Raw genomic sequence first — 11,736 nt, forward strand, 5'->3', positions numbered from 1 at the left:
CTCTGTCTCGTAGGATATCTCCTTTCTCCCTCTTCTTTCTGAGTACTATCTGTCTGGGTCGGACCTGCCTCATCAGTCTCCTCAACATTGGACTCTTTACTTTCCTTAGGCTGTCCCTGACCCTGGTTGACTATCTGCTGTGGTGTATCTTCATGACTCTCAGTGTCATTCCCCATGTCACAATCTGTCTGAGTCTGGCTCTCTGCGCTACCTTTGGTGATGAATTTCACCAGCCTATGTTTTAGGACTTTTCCTGTCTCAGGATAGTACACGTTATATGCTGGACTATATTTGTCATAGCCTACAAGGATCGCCTTTTCGCATCTAGAGTCCAGCTTTTTCTTATCCTGCTTATATACGTAGCATTCAGAGCCAAATATTTTCATGTTGGATAGGTTAGGTGTTTTTCCTGTGAAAACACAGTAAGGTGTCTGCTCTAGCCGCTTACTGAAGCACCTGTTGCGGATTTGAGCTGCTGTCTGTACAGCATATGTCCACAATTTCTTTGGGAGGTTACTCTCCAATAGCATGCATCGAGACATCTCAAATAATGTTCTCCAACCTCTTTCGGCAGTTCCATTCTGATGGGGTGAGTAGGGTGCACTCTTCTCATGCCTTATCCCTTTACTCCTAAGTAAACACTGGAACTCCTGCCCGGTAAACTCTGTGCCGTTATCAGATCTTATGCACTTTATTTTTCCATATGGAGCTACATCTGCTATGAATTTTTCTGTAGCTTTTGTCGTGTCACTCTTTGCTTTAATAAAATATGGAAAAATCATCCCACTGTAATCATCAGTAAATGCTATCGCATATCTGTATCCGTCTTTATCTGCTGGATCTATAGGACCGCATAGGTCTGTGTGTACTAGCTCTAATACGGTTGTAGCTTTAGCGTCTGCCTGTCTGTTTCTGCTTTGTGTAAACTTTCCCTGTGTGCATATTTCACAGTTTTGATTGGACTTGTCATGTTTCCCTTTAATAGACATCCCTTCAACCACCTTTTCTAATTTTGCAACATCCTCAAAATTGCAATGACCTAGTATCCTATGCCACGTTTGAATGTCATGACAACCATACACTTCATCAACATTTTCATTCTCCACTGTGCTAAGGTAATACAACCTACCATACACATCCATTTTAAACTTAGTACCTTCCCTGTGGACCAGCCAGTCATTACCGTCCTTGAAGCGGACCTCAGCTCCGTTGGCTGTTGCTGCTTTGACTGAAAAGATGTTTTGTGGAAACGAGGGGATGTAGAGTGCTTGCTTTAGCCTCGTTTTCACTTGTCGTCCCTCGCTGTCCAGCAAGTAAACTTCAGCGTCTCCCCTCATCCTCGCCATCCCGCTCACCTTGGATCCGTCAGCAAGCTCGATCATGTGGTCCTCGGGTCTGAAGCTCTTGTCAACTGTTATGAACTTCGTGGCGTCGTTGATCATGTGTGTTGTCGCTCCGCAGTCGACCATGAGACCCTTCTTGTTTCCTCTTTGTGTGGGACAGTCACTCATCCTGAAGAAACAGAAAGATGTGGGCTCTGCCTCCGTCTCGCCATCAGCTTTCTTCACATGGTCACGGCCTCGTCCCCGGCCGCATCCCCTTCCTCGCTGTGGCGCGTCCCATCTTCGTTCCTCTCTTCTCACCTGGTATTCGTCAGGACATATCCTGGCCATGTGTCCCTTTTTGCCGCACGTGTAACACTCAACATCAGCCAGGTCCATTTTCTTTCCTCTTCCTCGTCCTCGTGACCTCGTTGCTCCGCTCATCCTCATCACGTTGTCATCTTCAACATTCACGTCACTCTTCCCATATTTTTCAGTACTCTCGTAACTCCGCAGTTTTGTTTTAAACTCGCCGAACGTTACAGTGTCATTTGTCTGGGTGATGTGCACGACGAATGGCTTGTATGATTCAGGTAGCCCCTTTACCACCATAGCTATCTGAAGCCCGTCACTTATTTGCTCGTCTGCTCTTCTCAATGACGTGAATATTGTCTCTGCTCGAATAATATAGTCCGTGACAGTTTCATTGCTGGCCTTCTGGAGCGAGGAAAGTTCACAATATAAACTCACCACACGGGGTTTATCCTTTCCCGCATAGTGCTCGCGGAGAATATTCAGTGCTTTTCTCCCGTCACGTCTCGCGTCCCTCATCACCAGCGATAAGCTCTTGTTGTCCAGACATTGCACCAGCTCTGCATATGCCTCACCGTTCTTCGTCTCATCTTCCGCGAGAGCATCGTCGTCATCCTCATCTATCCGCGGGTCCTCCAGGATAACTTCTCTGAGGTGACGCAGCTCCATGTGCGCGAGGAACCTCGTCTCCCAGAGTTCATAACTTTTCTCATCACCGTCGAATAAAAGTCTGAACCACCTCTGGCCTGTTTGACTGGGCCCATAACCTGTTGCGGTGGACATCTCTGCAGCGGTCTATCCGTTTGCAGTCACCAGATTGGTTAACTAATTATCACGGGAGGAAAAATCAGAGCACCTTCTTCTCTCTCGGTCTGGGAACACGAGACCGTTTTTATTAAGCGCATGCGCAACAGGTTACAAGTGCACGCAGGCACAACATGCTCCGTGACATCATTACCTGTGCTATATAACATGGCATTGCTCACTCAACACCGGCCCTTTATAAAGTCTCCCTGCCAGTCCTACAGAAAGGACAAACTGGACAAACACATGACGTCTGAGCATCACAGAATAGCCTGTCAGCGCCGGTCAGAAATCCAATGTACAGTTCAAAATCATTAAAAGAAACACATTAACATCATGATTCCTTTAAGTTTTTGTGTCCGTGTCTCCCCCGCCCCCCCCCCCCCCCCCCGCGACGCTCTGCCACCACCGCTGCCGCCGCTCCCCCCCCCCAAAGCTGCAAACCTAGGGGAAACACTGAATGTTACAAGGGCAAAATGCTGTGTAGGTGTTTAAAAGTGGTAAAGATATCGAACAATGGCATAGATGCAAAATAATGCTGAACAAACAACAATCATGCCTGAAATAGAAGCTAAAGCATAGATTGACATGCGTTTCTCTGGAGCGGCCCTCACAACACAAACACGTAACTCAGCGCAAATGTCCGTGGAACATTTGTACGGACCATTATCCAGAGCCGGCAGGTTCCAAACCAACAGAACATATATAAACCAGGATTCAATCAGAATACGCAGGGTGATGCTGAACAGGTAGAAGCCCACTGTGCCTCTCTTTCTAAAGAGATCAATCACCATCTTCCCTGTGGAGTCTTTGGTCCCAACCTGAGCCTCCTCGGTTCCCTGGCCCTCCAACACCATGTCTGTCTTTACCTGGCAGCTCCTCTTCTGGGGCCGGGAGCGCAGGTGATAGATGAACAGCTCCATGATCATGACGGAGAGGATGACCAGGACAAACATGAAGTTCCAGGCCGACACCATGGGTTTGTGGAAAAGTCTGTTGAAGCAGGCATTGGTGCAGATGCTGTCCCTGGTGCCATTGCAGGTAAAGTCCGAGCCCATTTTGTGGAAGGGCAGCTCAGCCAGGAAGAGGATGACCACGCGGATGCACAGGAAGCCAAACCACAGCGCGCGGCCCGTGTAGTTGGTGGTGGCATTCACCGCTGTCCGCAGGATGGGGATGAGGCCTGTTACTAACGCTGCCATCACCACTGGTTCTTGTTTGGAATCTAAGAGTGGAAAGGTTGGAACAATGGAAATGGAGGTTGATTTAGGGCAGGTAAAGTTTGTTAAGGCAAGAAGTTAAAATCTCTTCAAAACAAAGTTTTAATCTCTGAAGATTTTCCCCAAGTGCTCTTCACAATAGGTTTACGTGACTGAAATGATGAAGTTTTACTTGTGTTTATATACCTCTCACTGTGACTTTAATCTATAATTCTCTATTTGTCATATTTGACACATTTTTATCAAAAACATCAAAGCCGTCTTTAATGTTTTTAAATAAATTGTATGATTTAAACAGTAGGTGGCGGTACCATTGAAGCTTTCCATCCAATTGGTTCACTCATGGGCCGAAGCTTCATGGTGCTTCATGTGCTCTACTGCGCCACCAAGTGGACAATAAATGTAAAACAGGAAGAATGATTATAATGGCACCATGGCTTTAGTCTGTGAAGCTTTGAATTGAATAAATGAATGAATAATGTTTGTGATGCCAATACATAAATTATGAACTTATTAATATGGTGTCTGTCTTTATGATACAATGGCGGGGTCAAAAGGGAAAGTGGAAACAAATTGTTGCAGAGGGTAGAGATGTGAATGTGCTTAGGCTACTAGGGACAACATGTAACACGTATAATATGGTAATTCAACTGGACGATGGATGCCAACCGCCAACAAACCAAATGAAGGAGAATAAGATCCTGATTTGTTACACAAATCAAAAAGCCAATTAATTTGCCTGAAAAAAAAGATTATCCTTTCAATTTCAATAGGGCCTCACTGACTACCACTCTGTTTGGTGCTCGGGCCCTAATAACCCAAACCACCTCACCTTATTGATGAGGCATCTGTTTTGGTAATGGTTTAAGGTCTATAGTTGAAGTTCACAAATTTATGGTTTGTGATGTTTCTGTGTGACTTTTTGAATGGACAGATTGTTTGTACCTTGAAAGGTTGCACACATTGGGACACAGGGCTATTATATTCCACCTGAAACCAGGGGGAAAGCCTGCTGCCTGGTTCAGGCTGAAAAATAGGATGAAGGCACTTTATGAGGTGCTCATCCTTGGTATGTCCAATTTAAGATAATTTGAAATCTCAACATATAGCTCAGTCTACTGCATAAACTCAGAAACACCCAACTTAAAGCATATTTTAAATAAATATATGGATGTTTTTAATAATATATATTGGAAATTATGAATTTGCTACAAAACATCTCCGATAGTTATTTGTTTTTGTTCCATTGAGGGTGGAGTTCCAGCAACCCTCCACTCACCAACCCTCCATCATCCCTCCCAACCAACCCCCACCAGCCAACTGACCACCACTCCTCTCAACAAACCCCTCCATTATCCAGGGAAATCAGCCGCCCACCATCTAACCAACCACTACTCTTATCAACCAACCCTCCATCATCCCTGCAAACCAGCCACCCACCATCCAACTGACCACTACTGCTCTCAACAAACCCTCCACCAGTCCTGACATGCAGCCTCCCAGTAGTATGTTGAATCAGGGTTTGTTGTGGTGACATTTAGATAGCGAACACATCCAGATACAGAGATGTGAATAATTCTTGTATTATTACTAGGGTGTTAAACAAGTAATACGTAGGTCAATCTTGGAAATCTTCCTAAAGGTTAAAAGGAAATGACCAAATTCTGAAAGATGTTGGTGAACTTTATTTATAAAATTGTCATGACATTTCAATCCATTTACTATTATTATTATTATTATTATTATTCAGGCAAATGAATTGGCTTTTTGAGGGCTTTAACATGCTCAAATTCTTACCAAAATTTTCAGAAAGTTAGAAAGTGGTGAAAATTTACGTATTCTGAAGGAATTTTCATCGCAAAATGGCTCAACGGTGCCCCCGAGACCCCTGGAACGTGTTCACATTGACCGGTCTTCACAAAAATTCGATATACAGGTGTATGATGACCAGACAAACAAAAAAGTATTTTGGTGCAATTGGAAAAACACAACAGGAAGCCTGCTATCTTGCATTTAGTGGCCATTTTGGCCATATTCCACATTTTTACTTTGATGTACTTGTACCAGGGTTTTCATCGGATCAACTTCAAATTGAGATGAGTGTCATCACAACAAGATGTAGATAAAAACTGACTGATGGATTTTTTTTAATCACAAGGTTTGACCGTGGCGTGGCGTCAAAGTTTGATTACACGCCATCAAAACACGATGTTCTGTAACGCGGATATACATGGACTATGAATCCTTTGATTTCAGTCTTCCTAGATCAAAGGAAACTTTATGTCTTGCAAAGGTCACGTCTCTTTCTCTCTCAGAACTGGTTATTTTTGTTTTTTTCAGACAAAAAGCATGCAACGCTTCAAAATGCATGTGCTCGGGCCCACCCAGTGCTGCTTTGCAGCCCTAGAAATTTTTATTCATTATTATTATTATTCAGGCAAATGAATTGGCTTTTTGAGGGCTTTACCATGCTCAACTTCTTACCAAAATTTGCAGAAAGTGAGAAATTGGTGAAAATGTACGTATTCTGAAGGAATATTTATTATTATTATGATTTTTAGAGTTTGTTTTAGATCTAGGACAGCCATTGTACCTGAACATCGTTACTTGAATATAAGAACATCCCTGTGTGAGAGTCCTTGCCTCTAAGATTCTTCCTGGACTTTGCAGACATATTACTTCTGCTAGTCAATACAACAAAATGTGTGGCCTGAACTTTGAAGGGAGCTCAGTTGTTCCCACAGTCATTAAACTAAAATCACATTGAAAAAAATATTTATGTATTATAGATGTGTCTTGATAGCAGCAGTTCTGGACTGACAAAGAACTGACATTACCGAACGTTGGATGTCTTGGGTTTTTTAATGCTCTAAATCTGGCTGAAATAGTGTAAACTATCTGAATTGACTGTATTGGCAACTTTTAAGTTATCAGGCTGCATATGATACCATACTATAGCATTGCTGAATATAACTGCAAATCAAAACTAACTCTTGTTGGACGTGATGACTTCTCTTACTTGAAAACGATCTGGGGTTGGAACTGCCTGCTTAACCTGCAAGTTTTGTTGTCTTTTTAAACCTAGCGACTCCCCTCGCACAAATGCCTGTAGTTTGAAGGACCGTTATTAATAAAACCAGCTTCCTTACCTCGTTCCGCTCGGCGAGTTCAACTAGGTTCAACCATAGACTAGGATCAACAGGTCCGTAAGGTTGGGAACTTCCTTACAGCTGGCGTCCTGTCGTTACTCCTGCTACCATCCTGGAGACGCAGCTGTACGGCATGTATTTATCTCTGCCTCGAACCGTAAGCGAGGTAGTCGGTATGTTTACCTAAACGGTCCGCCTCTTAAAGCTACAGGCACTCATGCGAGGGGAGTCGCTAAGTTTAAAAAGACAACAAATTACTAACTTAAATAATACAGCACTTGTTCTTATTAGGGCCCGAGCACAGACATCAAAGGTGTCTGGTGAGACCCTATTGAAATTGTAATGATTATTATTATTATTAGGGCCCGAGCACTGATCAAAGGTCAGGGAGGACCCTATTGTTATTGTAAGGATTATTATTATTATTCAGGCAAATGAATTGGCTTTTTGAGGGCTTTAACATGCTCAACTTCTTACCAAAATAGCAAAATGGCTCAACGGTGCCCCCCGAGACCCCTGGAACGTGTTCACATTGACCGGTCTTCACAAAAATCGATATACAGGTGTATCATGACCAGACAAACAAAAAAGTCTGTAGGTGCAATTGGAAAAACACAACAGGAAGCCTGCTATCTTTCATTTAGTGGCCATTTTGGCCATATTCCACATTTTTACTTTGATGTACTTGTACCAGGGTTTTCATCGGATCAACGTCAAATTGAGATGAGTGTCATCACAACAAGATGGAGATAAAAACTGACTGACGCATTATTTTTTAGTCACAAGGTGTGACCGTGGCGTGGCCTCAAAGTTTGATTACACGCCATGAAAACACGATGTTCTGGCCATTAAAACACAATGTTCTGTACATACATCGACCATGAATCTTTTGATGCTGAGCCGGTCAAATATCAAAGGAATCTTTGTTTTTATTATTATTTTCAGGCAAAACGCATGCAACGCTTCAAAATGCATGTGCTCGGGCCCGCCCAGTGCTGCTTTGCAGCCCTAGAAAATTTATTTTATTTTGATACTGTATTTTTGCTATCATATTTATTTATTATTATTATTCCTATTATTATTTTTCTCCGCTTAAATGAATCAGCTTTTTGAGGGCTTTAACGTGCTCAAATTTTTTAAAAAGTTTTTTATTAAATTAGAAATGTGTGAAAATGTTATTATTATTATTATTCATTATTATTATTATTATTATTATTATTATTTATTATTATTATTATTCAGGCAAATGAATTGGCTTTTTGAGGGCTTTAACATGCTCAAATTCTTACCAAAATTTGCAGAAAGTTAGAAAGTGGTGAATATTTACGTATTCTGGAGGAATTTTTAATTATTATTATTATTATTCAGGCAAATGCATTGCCTTTTGAGGGCTTTAATTTTAGTTAGTTCTCTCCTCTAGGGAGTGATCTCTGACCTGTTAATGGATGAGTATAGAACATGGGACATCATCATTAGAGATGAGGCATGTCTTTATGAATACACTATTTCATTTACATTTTATGCTTAGACACATGCAGTTATGTCCTGCTGAACCACAAGATTTGGGACGTTGTTTTGCCTTGGGTCGCAACCTCTCTATAAAATGTGGGCTTGACTCCTGCAAAGGCAGGCTTCCATTATTGGTGTGTGGATGTCTCCGGATTTCTAGAGTCCGTCCTGACCTGTAAGACTTTTGTGTAATAATCTTTAAACTATACAAGCAAGTTTTGGGTCCAAGGAGATTTCTTTCTTCAGCATCAACTTCACCATCATCGACACCTCTCGGTTGCTATAAATAGACGATACAACATACTCTATTCATTTATTGATTCTTCAATTAATTTGTAAAAAAATGCATTAATGCACGTGTTTTTTGTATCAATTCCATGGAAATGATTCATTAGCATTTCCTTGTAAGTTGTGCTCTTCCATGGAACTCAGTGTGTCACTCTACAGGATCATTTCGTTGCCCCCCGCCTCAGCTTCGTTGAGTTTCTGCATGGAAGGAATCCAAGGTGTGTCTCAAACAAAATACCTTTCATTTCCTGGACTATTTTTAGTTTCCTTGGAAGAAACTTGTGAGACTTGTTTCTCGTAAGAGGCGTCTGCTGATTAAAGCGATTAATCAGAAACACACAAGCCACAGCAGCTGATGCCAACGCCTTGTTTACGAACAAGTGGAAAGGGTCCAAGACTGGCCCTTTTGGAAGATGAAATGCGAGCGTATGTTACATATGTGGTTAATCTGCATAAAAGAATATCCACATATGTTTCTGACAGGCAAAGAAAAGAGGAGGTGCAGGAGAAGCTTGATGAGCAGAAAAGGAACACGGTGCAACCTGGGGACAAGGTGTTCGTGAAGGTGTTTAGAAGAAAGTGGTATAACGAACGCCGTGAAGGACCATTTGAAGTAGTTCGCAGTACTGGAACCGTGGTCCAGGTTAAAGGATCTCCAACATGGTATAATTTATCACATTGTGTCAAAGCACCAAGTGAAGAGGCTCCACACTTACAGAACCAAGATGTTGAAGGCTCAAGAGAGCCGAGAGACAATCTGGAAGAACCTATACCAGACAGGAAAAGACATGAAAATCCTCAGAGTCAGAACTCAGAAGGAGAGATTGTCCACGTTGTGGACAATGTTGATGATTCTGTGCACATTCCTGATGATGCCAGAAATGACTGTGTAGTTAATGGACAGGAAAGAAGATTTAGTGACATTGTCTTTCAACATGTCCCAGACCAAGCAGGACCTATTTCAGTTGCCTGTGAAGCACCGGAAATGTCAGAGGGCTGTGACCCTGCTGCAGGACAACTCAGGGATCCAGTTAGACAAAGGAGCCCAAGACCAGTTAGGAAAAGGGCTAAACCAAACTATTACTAGAACCAGGGTTGAAGTAACTTTGGGAAAGTTAGTTCAGCTTCCATGTCAGTGTATAGGAGAAAAAAGTGGTGAAGGGAAACTAAGAGTTGAGTGGAAAGATAACAATGGTAAGGTGCTAGTTCTGTCAGGGACATCACTGAGGAAGTGTGCATTAATTAGTGACAAAAGGAGACTGAAGGATGGAGGAGATTGTAGTCTTTATGTATATAGACCTCAAAAGGAAGATCAAGGTGATTATAGGTGCTTTTTTTATAATTCACGTTTTGGGAGTGAGCGGTCCAAGTTGGGATTTAGTTATTATTATTATTATTCAGGCGAATTGCCTTTTGAGGGCTTTAATTTTAGTTAGTTCTCTCCTCTAGGGAGTGATCTCTGACCTGTTAATGGATGAGTATAGAACATGGGACATCATCATTAGAGATGAGGCATGTCTTTATGAATACACTATTTCATTTACATTATATGCTTAGACACATGCAGTTATGTCCTGCTGAACCACGAGATTTGGGACGTTGTTTTGCCTTGGGTCGCAACCTCTCTATAAAATGTGGGCTTGACTCCTGCAAAGGCAGGCTTCCATTATTGGCGTGTGGATGTCTCCGGATTTCTAGAGTCCGTCCTGACCTGTAAGACTCTTGTGTAATAAACTTTAAACTATACAAGCAAGTTTTGGGTCCAAGGAGATTTCTTTCTTCAGCATCAACTTCACCATCATCGACACCTCTCGGCTGCTATAAATAGACGATACAACATACTCTATTCATTTATTGATTCTTCAATTAATTTGTAAAAAAATGCATTAATGCACGTGTTTTTTGTATAAATTCCATGGAAATGATTCATTAGCATTTCCTTGTAAGTTGTGCTCTTCCATGGAACTCAGTGTGTCACTCTACAGCAGGGGTCTCAAACTCGAATTACCTGGGGGCCGCTGGAGCCAGTATCTGGGTGAGGCTGGGCCGCATCAGGTATTCCACAAAAAAAAAAACTTTGCTAAAAAAATCCAAACTTCTCTAATGTCATTACTAACAGTTATTTAACTTCAATGGGTTCTTCTGAACATGAATAGAATATTGAAGAACACGAACGGTTCTTGTAAACATGGCTTCTCTTGCCTACTTCTTGCTGCCAGAGACCTGGCAGTGCTTCCTCTCACATAGCTGAGCCACATTTGGCTTGAGGGATGAAGCAGTTGAGACCCTCAGTATGGCTTGAAGATGATCATCAGTAAGCCTGGACCTGTACCTGGACTTATTGAAGTTCAAGGTGGAGAAGAGCTTTTCACACAAATATGTGCTCCAAAAAAGGCACATGGTCCGCTTGAACATTCGGGAAAGCTCAAGGAAGCTGGGGTTCAATTCTCACAAAAATTGCCCAAGCTTGTCTTCCTTTCCACTCACCTCCCTGAACTTGGCTTTGAGGTCAGAGTTGCACTGCAGGCCAATGAGCTCCATTTGAAGCACAGGAGGGGCATCTTGCACATCAAAGGAGAAGGGATCCGCAAAATTTTTGTAAAAGTCGCTCTGTGCTTCTTGAAGTCTGCAAATCTATGATCAAATTCCTCCTGTAGCCTCACATTTTTCTATCCATTTTTGTGCTTCCTTTGTGCCGGCGTGTTGGCTTACCTGCGTTCTGGGACTTATTTGAGCAGATCCGGTACCTCTCGTATCGAAAAAGATATGAATATTAAAAAAAGTTTTTTAAGAAATGATTAAAATAAAATATAACAATATAATGTAATCACTAGAAAATTACGGAGCCCCTGTTGACATCGGTGGATGAATTACTAATTTGTGGCCACGCAATAACAAGATAATCTAATAAATTATATATAAAGCTTTCTTAACAACAGCATCACAATTTCATAAAATAATAACAAATGCAGACTTCTAAGATGAACCAAAATAACTAGCACATCGTCATGTACAGTCCGTGGCTCGGTGCGTAAATGTCACCACCAGAGGATGAGGGAATTTAAATCATTAAAATTCATCCACACATATCAGGTGTAAATAATAATGTAAAACAGCCCAGACTGTAAAATG

General features: G+C 41.9%; 1 protein-coding gene across 1 annotated transcript; it reads right to left on the bottom strand.

Moving 5' to 3' along the window:
* Positions 1-2,929: 2,929 nt before the first annotated feature.
* Positions 2,930-3,640, bottom strand: LOC133028261 (uncharacterized). The gene has a single exon (XM_061095458.1). The coding sequence runs from the start codon at positions 3,638-3,640 to the stop codon at positions 2,930-2,932; it is 711 nt and encodes a 236-aa protein (XP_060951441.1).
* Between the last annotated feature and the right edge of the window lie 8,096 nt (positions 3,641-11,736).

Source organism: Limanda limanda, chromosome 21, assembly GCF_963576545.1.
Source record: "Limanda limanda chromosome 21, fLimLim1.1, whole genome shotgun sequence".
In the NCBI taxonomy this organism is placed as follows: domain Eukaryota; kingdom Metazoa; phylum Chordata; class Actinopteri; order Pleuronectiformes; family Pleuronectidae; genus Limanda; species Limanda limanda.

Bases quoted from the DNA above. Each gene is read 5' to 3' on its own strand.
- LOC133028261 (XM_061095458.1), bottom strand. From the start codon at position 3,640: ATGGCAGCGTTAGTAACAGGCCTCATCCCCATCCTGCGGACAGCGGTG.